The sequence below is a fragment of the Ovis aries genome, chromosome 2 (genome assembly GCF_016772045.2).
Source record: "Ovis aries strain OAR_USU_Benz2616 breed Rambouillet chromosome 2, ARS-UI_Ramb_v3.0, whole genome shotgun sequence".
NCBI lineage: Eukaryota > Metazoa > Chordata > Mammalia > Artiodactyla > Bovidae > Ovis > Ovis aries.
Window position 1 is genome coordinate 193,608,808 of NC_056055.1, and position 20,455 is coordinate 193,629,262.

At 40.7% G+C, this 20,455-nt stretch overlaps 1 protein-coding gene across 11 annotated transcripts in view; it reads left to right on the top strand.

The window, feature by feature from the left end:
• MYO1B (myosin IB) overlaps nucleotides 1–20,455 on the top strand; it is a 191,965-nt gene that overhangs the window by 112,608 nt on the left and 58,902 nt on the right. For all 11 annotated transcript variants that reach the window (XM_004004774.6, XM_012140860.5, XM_012140869.5 and 8 more), the window contains exons 7-8: nucleotides 4,947–5,010; nucleotides 18,693–18,791. In XM_004004774.6, the coding sequence (XP_004004823.1) occupies nucleotides 4,947–5,010; nucleotides 18,693–18,791 (163 nt within the window). The remainder of the gene's footprint in view (nucleotides 1–4,946; nucleotides 5,011–18,692; nucleotides 18,792–20,455) is intronic.

The following is a 20,455-nucleotide window of genomic DNA, read 5'->3' on the forward strand; positions in this document are numbered from 1 at the left end:
TGAGTTTTGATATTTAGAAATCATAATTAAGACTTAGAAGTTAAGTAGAAAGGAGGATAGACTAGGTGCCAAGTTTGTATACTGTATAGCTCTTACCTTTCTTCATTGGGGCCAGAAAGGATGGACATGTATTCTAAAACCTTATAGAGGTAAAAATCAATTAGTGTGGCAACCAGTAGGGGATGAGAGGCGTACCAAATAGTGACAACTGAAGCTAACTGAATCCTTTCCAGCCTCATCTCCATCTCTCTGCAGTGTGTACTGTGTACTCAGCCCCTGGGATCTCTCCAGCTGGGCTGCCTTCTCTCCCACCTCTGGTCTTTATGGAGACAAACACTGACTGGAGGCAGCTGGGGGAAATATGATGAATGTGATGGTTGCATTTTGAAATTGATGGCTCTTTTCCTATAGTTTAGTTCTATAAATTTGATAAAGCTGTGTTCTCATACACATTGCTTGGGACCATTATTGATGATCTTCTGTGCCTCCCTGAGATTCTTCCTGTACCCACACCTCCTCCCCAAGCCCCACCCCTAGCTTCTTTTAGTCCCCTTTTACTTTTTTCTTATTAGAGTTATCCATGGACTTCCCTGGTGGCTCAGACAGTAAAGCGTCTGTCTACAATGAGGGAGACCTGGGTTTGATCCCTGGGTCGGGAAGATGCGCTCGAGAAGGAAATGGCAATCCACTCCAGTACTATTGCCTGGAAAATTCCATGGACAGAGGAGCCTGGTAGGCTACAGTCCATGGGGTCGCAAAGAGTTGGACACAACTGAGTGACTTTACTTTCACTTAATGACCTCAGGTGGAGAGAGTTTTGATAGCTTGGAAAGTGAAAGACTAAGGTTCCTAATTCCAAGGCAATGATTTTTTTCCATTTTTTCCCCTTAAGTTGTTAAAACTGATTTAAGCCATGCCTTCTCCTGTTGTGGTAACATGGCTAATCTCATTACATAAATAGAATTAGACACAAAGTGTGGGCAGATAGGAGTAATTCCAAAGATCAAGCTTCTATATAGGTTAGAGATTTTGTTTTTGCTGTTGGCAAATGTACATACATTTTATTTTTTTCATACATTTAAAAAATTTGCAAATATATTTAGTCAATAGACCATAAAAATGCAGAGTAGTATATTGCTTAAAGAGTCATTGGTACTTAGAGATATTGGAAAATCTAGCAAAAGGCTCGGCAAGTGATTCAGCTTGTTGAATAACTTCAGAGAAATGCTATCATAACACGGGTATTAGGATATGAGATTAATACTTGATTATAAGCTAAATCATTTCATGCCCAGTTTTTAGTAATTTCTCTGCTTTGTGGCCTGTGATTTTGACCAGTAATATACTCAAGTCTGTGTTATAATACTATAGTAGGACTCTTATATGTTTAAAATTACTGCTGTATATATAACAGGGGTTTATGACTCCAGGGAAATTACCTTTCCTTCAACTATGCTTGACTGATTATCCTGGAATAAATTTCTTGATCTCTTTGCTGAGAAATCTGATAGACCCTTCATCTCACTGTAGCTGACAGTGTCGACCAGTGTTCCCATGATATATCTCATAGTGACCCCCACCCCAGCACTCACTTTAATTTGACATATTGAGCTTCTGTTAAGACTCAGTGGTTTTTTTTTTTTTTTGGAGGGGGTTGGTTTAAGGCTTTGAAAATCACTTCTTGACCAAAGAACTTTGGAAGGGGATTTCATTGAGCATCTGCTGTGTACCCTGAGCTGAGTGAGGCTCTGGAGAGCATGGGAGAGAGCGTTATAGGGTCAGGAAGAGCTCATCACCTCTCATTCAGTAAGAATAGAAACACACAGTTTATTCATTTGTTTGAAAACTCTGTTTTGTTTTGTTTTAAGATAGTTAAGCTTAGGTCTTCCTGCATGTCCTCTTGCAGCCTGCAGTCCTTTCTCCACTAGCAGCCTGAGTGATCTTTGCAAACTGCTGTTCCCCGCCAATGACAGCCTCTGTGGTTCCCTTGCACCTGGAATACAGCCTGGGCTCCTTCAACCCTCCTAGGGCGAGCTAGGCTGCCCAGCCGACCATTACCGGGCTCCCGAGGCCTCAGCCACACAAGGCCTCTGTGACTGCCAGGCGTGTCCGAGTGCTTCCCTGGCCTTGGGCTTTTCTGTTGCTGGTCCTTTTGGCTAATGCGCTCTGTCCCCAGCTCTGTGTATGACTGGCATCTCGTATTGTGTAGGTCTTATCTCAGATGTCACTTCTATGATGCCTTTTGTAGCCTCTGTGACTTCACCCTGTTTTCATTTTTGAAGGCACTCATCGGGCTCTGGAGTTAACTCTGCTCTCTTCCCCCATTTCCATCCTCACTGGCCCTGGATAGTAGGAGCCAAGGAAGCAAGCTGCTCAGCCTCTTGTTCACTAACGTGGCCCTAGGAGCTTGCGTAAGCTGCTGCCATAGTGGACTCTGGAGACATTTATTTGTTGATGAATGGATACCTGTTTTGAAGAAGCTTAGAGGCTAGTCAGGAAAATGGACATGTCTGAAAATAATTACAACACAGAAACTAGCAAGTTCCCCATGACAAGTACAGAATGAAGTGTTAGGGAAGCTCAGACTCAAGAAGCTGGAGGAGTCCGGGGCAGGGACAGTCCTGAGCAGGTCCACAGGATTTAAAGAAGCCAGAATCGAGTGGTGAGCCCAAGGAGCTGGCAGCACAGCATAAGGAACTGAGGGGCAGAAGCCAGTGTGGACCTGCATTTGCCAGAGTTCGTGGCCAGGCCAGAGGTTCTGTGAATGGAGCCGTAGACCAGAGCACTGGGAAGCTGGATCTGGGCCCCAGGTGGAGGGCTTGGAGAAGCACAGTCAAGGTCTCAGACTTGGTTTTGTAGTCTGCGGGAAGCCCCTGGTTATTTGTGAGTGCCCTGGTGACAGGATCAGAACCAAGCCTTGGGGAGGTCATCAGCACGGGCATCCGCTGGGTTCTCAGTGCTGTCCTGGAGTTGAACCCTGGTCCGTTTCCATTTCCCTTCTCCACGGGGTTTACTCACTTCAAACCTCTTATTTTTTATTCTCAGCTGATGGTATTTTATGCCTGCTTCACAGAAATCATCTTCCAAGCTTGCAGACTTACTTAGCCCCACTCCTTGACACCTCCTGGTCCCCATGTCAGTTCACACTCACTCCTGTCTCTCACTCGTCCCTCCTTGGGCGTTCCAGCTCTGTCACTGCCTGTGCCCAGGGACCACTTGCCATCAAAGTCATCCTGTCTCCTCTGGTCAACCTCTGACTCTCTTGTGAGGTTACTCTTCCTTCCCCCTTCGTAGCTGCTTTGGCTCCGGGGTCCCCATGTCTCCTGCAGAGCACTGCTCTTGATTGCCTAGATCTCAACCTGGACTTTGGAATTCTTGACCCCAATGCTCCTTACCTTCTGCATCTAACTGCAGCCTGTCATCATGACTCCCTTCGTAGCTCTCAACTCCCTTTAGTTTCCTCCTTTGCTACTCCAGCTGCAAACTACCATTTCTCCCCATGTGCTGTCACCTCTGCCAGCTAGATCCTTTGCAGTCCATTCTACATAGCCAGAGTGATCTTAGAAAATCTGAGGCAAGTCTGATCACTGCATCCTTGTTGAGGAACCTTGAATGACAAATCTTTTGTGTCAGGAGAAAATGTTGGTGTCATGATGTTGTGGCCTCCCTTAGCATCCTCGTGGGGGCCAGTCCTTAAGCCTGCTCCTCCCTGACCCCTGAGTGCCTGCCTGCCTGACCTCTCCTGATACTTCACCTTTAAGTCAGGGCAGATCTCCCACACTGTCCTCCGTCCCCTCTTCTTTGTGCACAGCACCATGACCCACTGTAGGACGCAACCCTGTACATGGTTATGTCCTGTTTATGTCCCAGTTTCCCCCAGGCTGTAAGTTCCTTGAGGGCAGGAGCTATGCCTTGCTTTCCCATGTGTCTACGTTAGTATCTAGGAGCTGCTTGATAGACATTTTCGTAATAAGTAAGTGAAGACTTAAAGAGGCCAGATGACCCATGACAGTGAAGAAGGCAGGGGAGCGTTCACAATCTAAAAAAAGTCACAAATTGCATCATTGATTGTGTGCCATGTGACCGTGTTTCTTCTCCTTTACCATTATTTTGAAAAATATAATTAAATTAATTCTCTGGGAGAATTACTTATAAACCATAGATCTGACTAAGGTAGAACATGAAATAAAACCAGACAACTTATTAGATCAACACACACTTTTCCAAACAAAAAACAACTGTCGGTTATTCTGATATATTTGTTACTCATTAACCAGATGATTCGAGATTCTTCTCTACAAATCAAAGTATGAGAGACTCTACGTGTATTCCTGTATATTTGAGATTCTATCTATATACATGGGTCCATCCATCTGCAGCATGGGTTATATATTGCTATATAATCTAGATCAAGAGCCAAAAAGAATAATAATGATCAGTCTTTGATTCTGAGGTGGTCACAACACATAATCATTCATTTGATTTGAGTAGATATAAAAACAGAACTTGAAGTGTTCCATTTTATCTACCAACCAGTCTGTCTGAAATGTCTAGTCATGGCTTAAAACATACTTTGCCTATAAAACTGAAATAATTTATATTCCTAGCTAGTGCCTATGCAAGAAATACTTATTTTTTCTGTTTTTCATTTTTTGATTGAATACACACACCATTGAGAGCTTTGAAGCACATATCTGAAATGGAAAAGTCTTATGATGGCTGAAAGATGTATTCTTAAATTAGCAATGAGATATGTTCAGTTTGAGCTAATAGAGTGTTTAGTATGAGTTATTTATGGAGGCATGTTGTTTTGCATCATGGTTACATAAACTATGTCCTTCTTCATTAGATTTAAACCAATGTATAAAGGGCTTATTATGCTGTGTTTTAAAATACAGACTGACTATTTTGAGGTGGACTTAACTCACAAATTCTTTCTTTTGCAGGGCAAATATATGGATATTGAATTTGATTTTAAAGGCGATCCACTGGGAGGAGTGATAAGTAACTGTGAGTATTTTAAAGAAGTTCAGAATAGTAAAATATATATTAATATGTAAATAGAATAGTTTAGATAATGGGTCTTTAAGAAATAGCTATAAGGATACATTTCCTGTTCTTACATTTAGTTTTTTAACCTATGCATTTTAGATTGCTTTGATCACATTTAATTTCCAAATCTTTTTTAAAAGGTCAGAGTCTTTGCCTTTGAGAAACTTTTTAGAAATCTGCTAAAGAAATAAATGTTAGCCCAACTGTATTTTATATTCTGTAGCCAATCCAGTAATAAAAAAGACTCTTCAACAGTTGTTTTCTTTAACAAAATTATGGTTAAAAAACCCATAAATAATAATTGATTTTAATAATTTTTTGAGATAACATTTATCTGATAGGATGAGATAAACCTGTTCTTCAGGTTTTAAGAAATTTTGTCTTTAAGTGTATTTAGATAATTGAAATGTGATACACCTGTTAGGTTGAAACAGATTTATTCAGTTTTCTTTAGTCATGATTCGTGATTGTAGTGAAGCATTCTCTGTCAAAGGTGAAAAAAAGGAACAAAATCAGGTCAGTCTGCTCAGCATCCCAGGTGCAGAGTTTTCTCGGGGGACACAGTGGTCTGTACCTGTTGTCAATGAGGCCCCTTCATCCATGCTTTGGAACTGTCCTGATATCTCTGCTCGTATTGATTTAGTCTGATTCGTTTGGGATGTGTAAGATGACAACTCAGGGTTTGTGCCCATCCAGTGGGAGCCACAGCCTGGCTACCCTCTTGTTTTTCTGAGGGCCACACTGCTGAGCCACCCCACCTCCCCACCTTCCCCTAGCTCTTCTCTGCCCTAAGATGCTATTGGAATCGTTAGAATGAAAGCAGTCTAAGCCTGTACTAGACAAAAGCAAATTTGCTCAGCTATCTGAAGCACTGCTTTTTGTTATAGTAGTGGCATTCTTTCTCCAAATGAAATTTTACTCCAAATATAAAACAAATAAAACAAGGCCTGATCTGGTTAAAGAGGATATGAGTTGCCAGAACCCCTAGACCCCCAGGTGGCCCCTGAGATCTTCCTGAAAAACTCTAGAACCAGAGAAATGCCATTTGATTCCAAAGTGAGTGTTTTTAGAATTTGGGCACACCATGCAGCTGAATTTTTTAAAAACCACAACTCATAGAGTAAACTTCTAGGGCTAGAGTTTCTTCATCTTGGAAACAATAGAGTTGACTTGGATGAATTCCATGGTTCTTCCCATTTCTACCATTTGTAGTTTTAAAATAATTTAATTTTTAAATTTAGTTTGTGTACTATCCATTGGGATTATCCATATTTGCAAAAATGTATTGTTACTGGGGAAACATCCTGAAGATGAAGTTTTAATCTGAAGTGAAATTGGCTACAGTGGTGCTGCTTATGTTAAATGATTTCAAATGTCAAATAAGGACGCAGAAGTACTCATGCAAACCATTTATGATGCCACCAAAAGCAAATGATTATAACCCTGCCAAGTTTGTTAGGCAAGCTTCCTTCAGAGTGTGTGCCAATTGGTGAGAGCTATACAGGAAAAGGTAGCCTCAATTTTAAGACTACCATTTTAAGAAATGATTAACTTTTATTCTGAAAGATAATTTTAACACATTTATGGCACTTGTATTTTATAAGAGAAATTAGCTCTAGTTATTAATTGAATAGCACATTATTTTGAAAATGAGAATAAATGAACTGTATTATAGAACATTCTGAGATGACTGAACCTATGTTACTCCTGAGGACTCTAGGAAAATATTTAAGGATGACTTAGATTAGAAAGTATTAGAAAATCACTTGGGTTTTACATTTTGAAGTTTCAAATTTCAAACACAAATGTCTTCCTGTCCCTAGTTCTTGCAGTATCCATGGAGAATAAATAGTAAACACTCAATTCATTTCCAGTGAAGATTAATATATCATCATGAATGGGTTTCAGATGGACTCTGTTACCATTTGTTCCCACAATGAAATTATATTGAAATTTGTGGTAGTGGGAACACCCTGGTATTTTAGAGTATCCTTTGCTTTGAAAAGGAGAGGGAAACATTAGTGGTGAGGTGAGAACAGGAAATTTCACCCAGTATAGACAGAGGACTGACTCATAGGTGGCCACAGGGAACTGCTGACTGCTGTCTTAAGGGAGTATAAAGCCATGGGTAAACCCATTCTTGTTCTCACCAAGCTGCTAAAAGTTAGCTTCTTGTACCCAGAAAAGAAGACAAGATCTGCTGTTTTGTTCAGTTCAGTTCAGTCGCTCAGTCGTGTCCGACTCTTTGCGACTCCATGGACTGCAGCATGCCAGGCCTCCTTGTCCATCACCAACTCCTGGAGTTTACCCAAACTCATGTCCATTGAGTCGGTGATGCCATCCAACCATCTCATCCTCTGTCGTCCCCTTTTCCTCCTTCCTTCAATCTTTCCCAGCATCAGGGTCTTTTCAAAGGAGTCAGCTCTTCGCATCAGGTGGCCAAAGTATTGGAGTTTCAGCTTCAACATCAGCCCTTCCAGTGGATATTCAGGACTGATCTCCTTGAGGATTGACTGGTTGGATCTCCTTGCAGTCCAAGGGACTCTCAAGAGTCCTCTCCAACACCACAGTTCAAAAGCATAAATTCTTCAGCGCTCAGCTTTCTTTATAGTCCAACTCTCACATTCATACATGACTACTGGAAAAACCATAGCCTTGACTAGTTGGACCTTTGTTGGCAAAGTAATGTCTCTGCATTTTAATATGCTGTCTATGCTGGTCATAGCTTTTCTTCCAAGGAGTAAGCATCTTTTAATTTCATGGCTGTGGTCACCATCTGCAGTGATTTTGGAGCCCAGGAAAGTAAAGTCAGCTACTGTTTCCAGTGTTTCCCCATCTATTTGCCATGAAGTGATGGGACTGGATGCCGTGATCTTAGTTAAAAGAAGACAAGATTTGCCGTTTTGTAGAAAGTCTGTATTGCTTGCTTTGTTAGCAGCCAGCTAGTAAAAGTGTAAGTCGCTTTGGCTTAATTATTACCTTGAAAAAGTCATAGGATCACTTGAGCCCATTGTGTACCTAGGAAGGGGTGGGAGGAAAGCCCAATAACTTACTCTGTCTTTCTAAGAGAGGTGTGCTGTAAAACTTGTCTTCAACTCATTTGAAAGCTATGTGTTTCTGAGATTAGTGTCATTAGGAGAGAGGTGTTACAAAAATAGAAAATGGCAAACATTTACTTCAGTAGAGAAGTTAAAATATGGATGCATATCCAGATTTTTGGCTGATGTGGAATACTGTTTCTCCTGTTTTGTTAATTCTTATTGATCTCATAAAATTTATACATTTACCTTTGAGGATTTTGGACCTAATGTTGTGAACTTAGAATGTTTGGAAACCTGTTGCTTTTATTAATAGCCGTAGATACTTTTTTATAGTTATGGCAGTAAAAGGCAATTCAGACTGTGCAGAAAATATGGTACAAGTCTCAAGGGATTTTATTTCCTAAAAGAAGAATAACATACAGATATTGGGTTGGCTAGAAAGTTCATTTGGGCTTTTCCGTAAGATCTTACAGGAAAACCTGAACAAATTTTTGGTAATCCAATACTAAGAAGCCTCAAGATTTCAAGTGTGCATATATACCAGAGGGAACTGTAAGGATGGGAGACAAGACTGTCCTGTTTACAGTAACTTATCAGGAGCCTAGGGTGATATCTGGCATACAGTAGGTGCTCAGTAAATGCTGGAGACAAGGATGGAATTGGTTAAATATAGGTAGGCTCTGTTTTCCTGCTTTATTATTTGGGGCATATCCATGAGCTTACGTATGCAGCTCTCAGTGATTTATCATGTGGGTGCCAATGTCTAAACAAAAAGACAAGTTACTTAATTCTCTCTGCCTTCATTTCTTTATCTTTGAAATGAGGGTAATAGTGCTGATATCATAGAATTGTGATGAGTTGTGAATAATTTGTTAACATCCAAAGCGCTTGTAACAGGGCCTGGCATGAAGTAAGCACTCAGTAAACGTTAGTTTCTTTTCATTGTACTTATTTGTTGATGGTCTCTAGCTCCCAGACTAATATATACCCTATAATAACAGAGACTTTGTATGGTTGCTGAATGACAGTAACTAAAATAGTGTCTGACGTCTATTATATAATTGTTGAATTAACTACATGTAAGCACCTAGTGTATAACAAGTACAATTTGACATAGAGAAATTTATTGAATAATAAAACTGCTTCATTGGATAATTTTATCCAAAAATTATATGCTAATCATTTAAAAATACTTTTTCTAAATCCCAGAAAGGCTAACAGAGTTGTTGGTAATCAAACTTCCTCTGTTGCCGACATCTCTTCAGCTTGAAAGAAGTAATGCAATCCTGTGATTATGAATGAAAGCAAATGTTGAAGTTGGTGTGTGGTCCAGTTATGATTACTGCCCAGTAAACCACCCCAGGCTTAGTGGAGTAAAACAACACCCTGTCATATGCTCTTGGATTCTGTGGGGCAAGAATTCAGATGGAGTCAGCAGAGCTGGCTTGTCACCACAGCATATGGAGCTTCAGCTGCATGGACGTCCCCAGTATTGGGGAAGACTTACACAAATGGTGGGGTCATAGTCCTCTGAAGCCTTTGTCATTCACATGTCAGGCTCCTGGGCTGGGATCATCCAAGGACTGGGCTCAGCTAGACTGAGAGCCATCTACCTGTGGCCATGGGTGGTGTGGGCTTCTCACAGCAGGCCTGCGAGGTTCTGAGAGGGAGTGCCCCGAAAGGGAACATACTGACAGACCATGTTCTGAAAGAACCAGAAAGAAGCCTGAGGAACCTGGGAAATCGTACAGTGTCACTTTGACACTCTTAAGTCCATGTAGGCACAAGTTTGCTCAGTTTCAGTGCTGGGGGATGTAGATTCCACCTCTCAGTCGGAAGAGTGTGGAAAGAAATGGTGACCATTTTATTTTAAGTAGCCTAAACCCAATAGATCATTTACAGAAATGGCCACAACAATTTTTTAGCTTGGATCCACCCTCTGCAGTAGTCCCTTCTCTCAATGACATAAGGCTTGGCTGGGAGATTTATTTTGGTCACTGGAACAGTTCACAAATATGGTGCATTTACAGACTTGAAAATTGGTTCTGTGCTGGGACTTGTCCTCTCTTGCTTCTCTGGGGAACTCGCTCATCACCTTTATGTGCATGAACCTGGGTGAGTCAGCTGGATGATGAGAGACTCATGGAATGAACCAGCAGACATATGAGTTGAGAGCATCTTAGGTCAGCCAGCTGCCAGCCAATCTGGGTTAGATCAGAAGAACTACAAACTAACTCTCAGATTCATGAGTTAATAAATGATACTGGTCTAAGCTGGTAGGTTTTGGGGCCTTTGCTATGCAGTGGAAAGTAAATAACTAAGACAGAGGTCTAATAGGTAATGTGCTTTCCCCACACAGTTTGGAAACACATGAGAGATAGGCATAGGAATCAAGCTGGAGAGAAGGCAGCTTTATTACTGTAGAGGCAAGGTTGAAGAAAGTGATTTGGTTTATCACCAAGAGGGGTGCTAGTAGTCCTCTGGCAGGTGGGCAGGTATCAACCACACTGAGCAGCCCCTGGGGAGTGGAGCGGAATGTGCACAGTGTGGGGAACCAGAGGACTGAGCTGTACACACATGCCCATTTCTTCTCCAAACTTCGCTGCTCAGAGGTGTATTTCCTCCTGCCAAGCGGAGGAGTGAGTAAGGGTCTACAGGGCTGGGGAGTTAATCACAGAAAATCCTTCCACATGGACTCAGAAAGCAGGAATAAATGCCCACCTTACTCACTGGAAAGATGGGGGGGCTGGGTAGAAGGAATTGCTTTGAATTCCTTTTCTTTTACATTTCTTTTGAATTTTTGATGCAATTAATTTATGTGCTATCTCATGGCATGCTGTTTAATCCATATGTATGGTGCACGCATGCCATTTGTAGCATATGGAATATAATTTTACTCTTTTTAAATTGTTTGAGATTTATAGCTTTTTTTCTTCCTTTTACATTATACCTTTGGCTTAATTGATGATGAGTGGGTGATTAGGAGCAGAACTGCTTGTACAACCCTTCCTAAAGGAAACTTGAATCTGCTTTGGGTTTTGGGGTGTGTGTGTGTGTGTGTTTGTGTGTGTTATGTATTGAGGTGGAATTGGGGACTTTCCTGTACATAAATCAGTTCTCAAGAGGTAGTGACTATTCATCAAGGTCTGTTTTTATAAATAAATAGGGTCTGTTTGTAATCTGTCTTCTTTAGAATCAAAATTCATCAAAAAACTGAGGCAGTACATCACCTAGTTTATAATTCAAGGCTGGGCTTTTTTAGCACTTTGACATCTAATACCCCTACAGAAGACAGAAATAATCCACCATTGGTTGTAAAGTATCTGTAGTAATAAAGCTGAAATTTCAGAGAACAATTCTGTTCCTCTGTAATGGATGGCTGTATATAAAAGTAGATGCTTTGTCTCATCTTTACTTTGGTATTCTTTCTTATATAAAAATATGTTTACCATGAAAAGAAAAGACTGCATGTTTATCATGAAATAAGACTGCATACAATACTATAGAAGAAATGAGATGTCCACATATGTCTAAATTAACCTCAAATTAAGAAATGAATTGGGATTTATTAGAATAATGTGTATAATAATAAGATATTGTGGAATAGATATTTCATTAATTTTATTTCCGGGTTGGGCATCAAATTTTAGATTCAAATACATAGACACATGAGTAATTTTTCAGTTATTAGATAAACTTTAAATTTGTATTAGAAAAAAATCCATGGTGAAAATGCGTAGTGCTATATATATGGAACCAGATTCTAGCAAAAAACCATAGTTAATTAGGTAGATAATACGGTACATTTTCTTAGTATTTCAAACCCCAAGTTGTTTTTTTATGTATAGACAGTGAGAGCCCTTTCACAACTTTTAATGCAACATGTCCAGCTATCGTTGGTACTGATTTATCACTTTAGGATTCTGACGTTTGAGTTAGAACTTTAAGCTGATTTCTTAAAAATGAAAATGCTGCATGGAGGTGGAGATATGGGAAAAACTGTCATGCCAGGTGTTTGAGGGTTCTCAAAGTCTGGGACATGCAGCCACGCAGAGGTCTGTGTGAGACCTGGGCTGAGATAGAGCCCTGGGGTGAGCACCTGTGTCTGCTTTCTTTTAGTATAATACATGGGCACAGGGAGTGATTTGTAAGAAGATATTTGCCCCATCTTTTTTACTTTAAAGCTTGTCTTTAGTGAAACTTCCTAATTGTCAATCTTGAGGATTATGTTCTGTATTTCCAAAAATATACTGTAGAGTTGATTTTAGAATATATATCCCAATGTATGAACAAACATTTGTTCATAATCCAAGTTTTTCATTGAAATTACCATCAGTTATGCCCAGTATCCAGTTGAGCTGTTTCAAATCCTGAAAGATGATGCTGTGAAAGTGCTGTGCTCAATATGCCAACAAATTTGGAAAACTCAGCAGTGGCCACAAGACTGGAAAAGGTCAGTTTTCATTGCAATTCCAAAGAAAGGCAATGCCAAAGAATGCTCAAACTACTGCGCAATTACACTCATCTCACATGCTAGTAAAGTAATGCTCAAAATTCTCCAAGCCAGGCTTCAGCATTACGTGAACTGTGAACTTCCTGATGTTCAAGCTGGTTTTAGAAAAGGCAGAGGAACCAGAGATCAAATTGCCAACATCCCCTGGATCATGGAAAAAGCAAGAGAGTTCCAGAAAAACATCTATTTCTGCTTTATTGACTATGCCAAAGCCTTTGACTGTGTGGCTCACAATAAACTGTGGAAAATTCTGAAAGAGATGGGAATACCAGACCACCTGACCTGCCTCTTGAGAAACCTGTATGCAGATCAGGAAGCAACAGTTAGAACTGAACATGGAACAACAGACTGGTTCCAAATAGGAAAAGGAATACGTCAAGGTTGTATATTGTCACCCTGCTTATTTAACTTATATGCAGAGTACATCATGAGAAATGCTGGACTGGAAGAAACACAAGCTAGAATCAAGATTGCTGGGAGAAATATCAATAACCTCAGATATGCAGATGACACCACCATTATGGCAGAAAGTGAAGAGGAGCTAAAAGCCTCTTGATGAAAGTGAAAGAGTAGAGTGAAAAAGTTGGCTTAAAGCTCAACATTCAGGAAACGAAGATCATGGCATCCAGTCCCATCACTTCATGGGAAATAGATGGGGAAACAGTGGAAACAGTGTCAGACTTTATTTTTTGGGGCCCCAAAATCACTGCAGATGGTGATTGCATCCTGAAATTAAAAGACGCTTACTCCTTGGAAGAAAAGTTATGACCAAACTAGATAGTATATTCAAAAGCAGAGACATTACTTTGCCGACTAAGGTCCATCTAGTCAAGGCTATGGTTTTTCCAGTGGTCATGTATGGATGTGAGAGTTGGACTGTGAAGAAGGCTGAGTGCCAAAGAACTGATGCTTTTGAACTGTGGTGTTGGAGAAGATGCTTGAGAGTCCCTTGGACTGCAAGGAGATCCAACCAGTCAATTCTGAGGGAGGTAAGCCCTGGGATTTCTTTGGAAGGAATGATGCTAAAGCTGAAGCTCCAGTACTTTGGCCATCTCATGCGAAGAGTTGACTTATTGGAAAAAACTCTGATGCTGGGAGGGATTGGGGGCAGGAGGAGAAGGGGATGACCGAGGATGAGATGGCTGGATGGCATCACTGATTCGATGGACGTGAGTCTGGGTGAACTCCGGAAGTTGGTGATGGACAGGGAGGCCTGGCATGCTGCGATTCATGGGGTCACAAAGAGTCGGACACGACTGAGCAACTGAACTGAACTGAACTGATGCCCAGTAAATCACTGGTTATTTGACATTTTTTCTTCAGGGATGGTGATCCAAGGCAGCAGAGTCCATATGGAGATAATGTTGTTTCTTAGGTGGCAGGTCCTTAATTACTGCTAACTGTATCATTTCACATTAGGGAAGGGACATAGATCCGTTGGAAAAGCCGTGTGTTTGTGTGTGTGTGTGTGTTTGTGCGCGCGTGTGCGTGCATGCACTTGCATTTGCTCTATCGTGTCCGACTCTTTGTGACCATATGGTCTATAGCCCACCAGGCTTCTCTGACCATGGAATTTTCCAGGCAAGAATAGTGGAGTGGGTTGCCATTTCCTATTCTGGGGGATCCTCCTGACCCAGGGATTGAACCTGTCTCTTGTGTCTCCTACATTGGCAGGCAGATTCTTTACCGCTGTGCCACCTGTGAAGTCCTCAGCGCCACTCACTTTTTTCTAGTGTGTATCTGTGGAGAGGAGCAGGGCTCATTGTCATTCCTGCCTTACAAGCAAAACAGGCAAAGTTGATTCTTCTAGAAGCTTTAATCAAGATCTTGGACCACTTCTTTTTCTTTTTCGTCCAGGAAAAGAGATTATACATAAAGTAAAGAAACTTTGATCCTGCTATCTAATCCTTTATCTGTTATACTCCAAGTAATGCGAAATTTTTTTCTTCTTCTTTGAAACCACTACTTGTTCTTTTATTCCTTGGCTTATTAAAAGACTTTCTTCTTTAACAGGTGCAAACATGGACATTTTACTTCTTTCATTTCTTGTGCCTTAGGGAGGTTGTCTCAGTGCAAGGCACATGTATCAGCTATGACCTAGCAAGTAATTAGTCAAAACTAAGATAGCCCCTCAGTTGTTCTGGTGCTGTTAATAGTCAGGTGTCAGTATCATGGTGGAGTCGGGGGAAGTTCTGATTTTAGGATTTCTTTGTCCCTTCCCACTGCTTTTCCACTTTAGAATGTCTTCATAGGTTTCTTTCTTCCCTTTAAACTTAAATTTATATCAGATATCAAATGGGCTTCCCTAGTGGCTCAGACAGTAAAGAATCTGCCTGCAGAGCAGGAGATGTGAATTCGATCCCTGAGTTAGGAAGATTCCCTGGAGAAGGGATTGGCTACCCACTCCAGTATTCTTGCCTGGGAAATCCCATGGACAGAAGAGCCTGGTGGGCGATGGTCCATGGGGTTGTAAAGAGTCGGACATGACTGAGTGATGAATGCTTTCACTTAAATAAAATTTAATATGAACTTAGATTTATGTCTTGAGGGAGGAATGTAGCTTCATTGGAATATATGGAATATATGGAGATTATTTTACTGTTTTCTCTATTAAATATCTGGTGTATCCTGTACTCCTTTTTATTAAGTCTTGTTAGCAGAGGTGCAGTCTTGTTAGCAGTGGTGGCAGAAGCATCTAAAACAAAAGAGGAGGCCCTGCCAGTGTTTTGCTTTGCCTTAAGTCAGGGGAACACTTAAATAAATTTAAATGTTCAGGTGGCAAGTCCTTAGAGTGAATTGAATTCATTTGAGTAATTATTTGATATGGCTTCATGCTGTTAGGTTATGTTGGTGCATGCACATTTAAAAAATAGAATAGGGAGTGGCTTTAAGCACTAGTAAATTATTCAGGAGCAAACATTTTCCTGATTACTTTTCTGTCTTGAAGCTTATAACTTAAAGAAAAGTCTTAAAGAAATAAGAGGCTCTGGGGTAATCGACAAAGCATTTTACATGGTAAAACCCTTAACTGCTTCGTAGTAAAAAGCTCCTCACTTTGTGATCAAGTTGCTTAGGTGAAGTCAAACATTTTTTGTGAAGAATAGTCTCGGCCTTTCCAAGTGTTCATAGATTAAGCATTCTGTTTGAAAGAAAATTATAAAGCACATAAGCAGGATACCTTAGTGTCCTAAAGCTTTTCATTCTGGCTCTGTCACTTAGTAACAATGTGTTGCCTCATTTTCTCATCTACAAAATGGGGCTTGTAAAACCAACTTCAGAGGAGGTATGATAATAAATGAAAAGTACTGAATGGGGAGCAAAATGTCAGTGAAAGTTTCCTTGTACTTCCCCTCCTGCACTTTTCCTTTTAAACTCATGTTATATTATGTTTCAGATTTGAGTGTGATCGTGATCACTGATTTTATCAGGATGTGTGGTGAAAGGAGTACACTGGCCAGCATTCCTTTCCATACTGCATAAGCGAATATCATTCATTAACTTGGTGACTGTTATCTGCTGAATCTTAGAGCCATCACTGTTTCTAAGCTCCCCATTGTGTGTGAGCATTTGTTCAAAAAGTGCCAAACATGAGGCTGGCCGTGTTGCTGTTGCACAGTGTGTCCCTGTCATGGGGTCTGAAGTTGATTTCATGTCTTGAAGTAAGTAGTACAGTTTGCTGTGGAGTGTAACTGGGTGAGTGGCACTGGACAGTTCGTCATCATCACTGGGGGCCCCGTGAGGCGAGGGCAGCAGGCCTCCGGTGCTTGTGCAGCGTGGTGGGATTCTTGGTGCTTTGGGGAGAGCCTGGGTTTTGCGGGCTTTTGCAGGTGAAGGACACATGGTCATTCTGCCCTTCTCATCCCCACCTTCTGCTGTCTCTCTCAAGGGTGTTGGCAGCCCAGCTTAGACAGAGCTGCTGCCCTTGGTTTGAGTGGTGAGAGTGATCGAGACAGTTGTAGGTGTGACAGGTGTAGGTCCAGAGGAAGAAGGTCTTCAGGTGTGTAGTCGGTGCTGGGCTTATGCCAGGTAATTCTATCACATGGTGAGTGAGCAGTAAGTGAGCTTCATGAAAGGATGAAGTAAACTGGGGCATTTGTGTTTTTCATGTAGTTACTTTCTTCTAGGCTTGAGGAATTAGGATTAGTTAGTGTCTCAGTGCGGAGAAGGAAATGGCAACCCACTCCAGTGTTCTTGCCTGGAGAATCCCAGGGACGGGGGAGCCTGGGGGCTGCCATCTATGGGGTTGCACAGAGTTGGACACGACTGAAGCGACTTAGCAGTAGCAGCAGTGTCTCAAAGTGTGCTGGTACTCTTAGGACCCCAGAGGAGCTTGGTCCCTGATGAGTGCAATGATATACTTTTATCCTTACCTGCTTTGCTTATTCTGTCTGCTGCCTTGGATGTCAGTATTTATTGATCGATTGAAACGTTCAGTCCTTAGAGATGATGACTATTGCACAATCCTTTTTTGAATTTTATCTCACTTGTGCTTTTCAGTTGCAGTTTTTTTTTTGGCTAAATATGAAGTTTTCATTACTCTCCATCTGTGATTTGAGGGCATTGGCAGTTGTCCAAGTCAAGTGAGAGCTGAAGATGAAATCTCTGCAGCATCTTGTTCTTAATAATTTTTGTGTTTACATGTTTTTGTTCTTTCTGTCAACTTTATGTATCTCCTTAACCCATCTCTTCATTCTTACAAACGGCCTCATGTATTTGGAGCACCCTAGGACATCCCTGTTCACTGAATCTACACTTTTTGACTCTCCCTAAACCCCTCCTCTTGTGCTAGTAAGGTTTCCATAAATACAAGTTAAGAAGTTCAGGGAAAAGTCCCTGTGAAGTTCCACACTGTACTCTCCTTTACTAATTTTTTGGATAATGTTTAGATTTCAGTCTGATGGTAAATTGAATGTGTCTGTTCTCTAGAATTAGTGTTCAATAATGGGATCACTGATGCATAATTTTATAAATAAATTTGGCCTTTGACCACAGAATGCAGACCCTGTTTTATATTGCTGGTCAGTGATAAACAGGACTCTAGGTAGGAATATTCCCTGCAGTTGTACTTTGCCACTCCCTGTTTCTGCCACAGTGGTGCCTTTCTGGTTGGCTTGCTGGTATTCGTCCCTTCCTTTCTCCCTGTCTGCCTCCCTCCCTTCCTGAAAATTTGATAATGTGTCAGTTACAGCATGAAAAAAATCATCCAGCATCAATGAAAGTATACTGTCAGATAACACCAGATTCCATGAGAACCACCTTTCATTCTTTAAGACTTCAAGAGATCAAAGAGGTTTGCTGCTTTTATGCCAGGTAGCGCTGAGGTCAGATGGCTTGATTTCAAGTCCTTCTTAAGCACCTGGACTATCAGTTTTTTCATCTGTGAAGTTATACCTTACAAAATGATGAGGAGGATTCAATGAAATAATGTCTATAAGGCACTTAGCATAAAATATCAAAAATATTTAATTTGTTATCATTATAACTCTTCAGTGAATTCTTAACTGAATGGCTGCATTTCCTTACTTGGACTTGTAATACTACATATGGAAGAACCTAATGTCATCAGGTTGCACTAGTGGTAAAGAACCCTCCTGCCGATGCAGGAGATGCAGGAAACTCGGATTTGATCCCTGGATGGAAAGATTCCCTGGAGGGGATGGCAACCCACTCTGGTATTCATGCCTGGAGAATCCCATGGACAGAGGAGGCTGGCAGGCTACAGTCCATAGGATTGCAAGGACTTGGACATGACTGAAGCCACTTGGCATGCATGCAGTGTCATCATATATAAAATCAAGAGAATATTATTACAAAAGCTATGTTGTCTTTAATCAGCTTGTTGATTATATTGTTAAACTTATTTTGGATATTCACTATTGTACCAGAAGGTGGTTTGTTTAATTTAGTGGTTCTAGTTAGAGTTGTGCTTCTTCCTAAAAGTAGAACTGAAAATGTAGCTTCTGTTGTTACTTTATTAGTACAAAACAGAAAATGAAAAAGAAAGTTGAGGGGGAAGAGAAGGAAGCACAGTGTATTTGAAAGTGAGATTAATACTGTATTACGATTTTGATTCTTTTTCTCTTTAGATCTTTTAGAGAAATCTCGAGTTGTTAAGCAGCCAAGAGGTGAAAGAAACTTCCATGTGTTTTATCAGCTGCTTTCTGGTGCCTCTGAAGAGCTTCTCAGTAAGTCCCTGTTTTTGTGTTTTAATTTAATTTTTACTGTTGCAGCATCCAAAGCAGAAATGTCCCTTATGATTTTCCTCTTTTTGTCTTAAAATTTTTCCATGATTCCACTTGAAGGGAAGAACACGATGGGTTGGCTTCTACCACCTTGCAGTCTTTGGTATCTGTCTCTGTAGTACCTCACCAGGTACTGGAACGTGTCTCAGATGGATTGCTAAAAGAGCTAAAAGTTAGGGGAGGGACTCATTATCAATTTAAAAAAAATAAAATGGAAGACTATAATTTGTGTTTCAGATGGGTTGCTAAAAAAACTAAAAGTTGGGGGAGAGGCTCATTATCTATTAAAAAAAAAAAAACAAAATGGAAGAATATGATTAGTCCACTTGGAGAGAAGTTAGCAGGGAGCAGTAGATGAGTATAATTATATAAAAACATACTACTCAGTGACAATTTAAAAATAGTGGAAAAGACATTTGCAACTGATACAAGAGATAAAAATCTGACCTTTAGATATTTTAGAGAATTATTATAAGTCCATCAGGAGAGTATCCAATAGTCAGTAACTAAGTGATGAAAAGTTTTGAACAAATAGTTTAAACAAAAAGAGCTATGGAAAATCAACACACTTGGGGGAAGAAATTACCCTCATACTCAGTTCAGTTCAGTCGCTTAGTCATGTCCGATGCTTTGCGATCCTGTAGACTGCAGCACGCCAGGCCTCCCTGTCTATCACCAACTCCTGGAGTTTACTCAAACTCACGTCCATTGAGTTGGTGATGCCATCCAACCATCTCATCCTCTGTCATCCCCTTCTCCTCCCACCTTCAATCTTTCCTAGCATCAGGGTCTTTTCCAGTGAGTCAGTTCTTCACATCAGGTGGCCAAAGTATTAAAGTTTCAGCTTCAATATCAGTCCATTCAATGACTATTCAGGACTGATTTCCTTTAGGATGGACTGGTTGGATCTCTTTGCAGTCCAGGGGACTCTCAAGAGTCATCTCCAACATCACAGTTCAAAAGCATCAATTCTTCAGCACTCAGTTTTCTTTATAGTCCAGTTCTCACATCCATACGTGACTACTGGAAAAACAATAGCCTTGACCAGTTGGACCTTTATTGACAAAGTAATGTCTCTGCTTTTCAATATGCTGTCTAGGTTGGTCATAACTTTTCTTCCAAGGAGCAAGCATCTTTTAATTTCATGGCTGTAATCACCATCTGCAGTGATTTTGGAGCCCCCAAAAATGAAGTCTGTCACTGTTTCCATCGTTTCCCCATCTATTTGCCATGAAGTGATGGGATAGGATGTCATGATCTTAGTTTTCTGAATGTTGAGTTTTAAGCCAACTTTTTCACTCTCCTCTTTTACTTTCATCAAGAGTTTCTTTAGTCCTTCTTCGCTTTCTGCTATAAGGATGGTGTCATCTGCATATCTGAAGTTATTGATATTTCTCCTGGCAATCTTGATTCCAGCTTATGCTTCATCCAGCCTGGCATTTCTCATGATGTACTCTTCATATAAGTTAAATAAGCAGGATGACAGTATATAGCCCTGATGTATTCCTTTCCCAATTTGGAACCTGTTTATCCATGTCCAGTTCTAACTTGCTTCCTGACCTGCATACAGATTTCTCAGGAGGCAGGTCAGGTGGTCTGGTATTCCC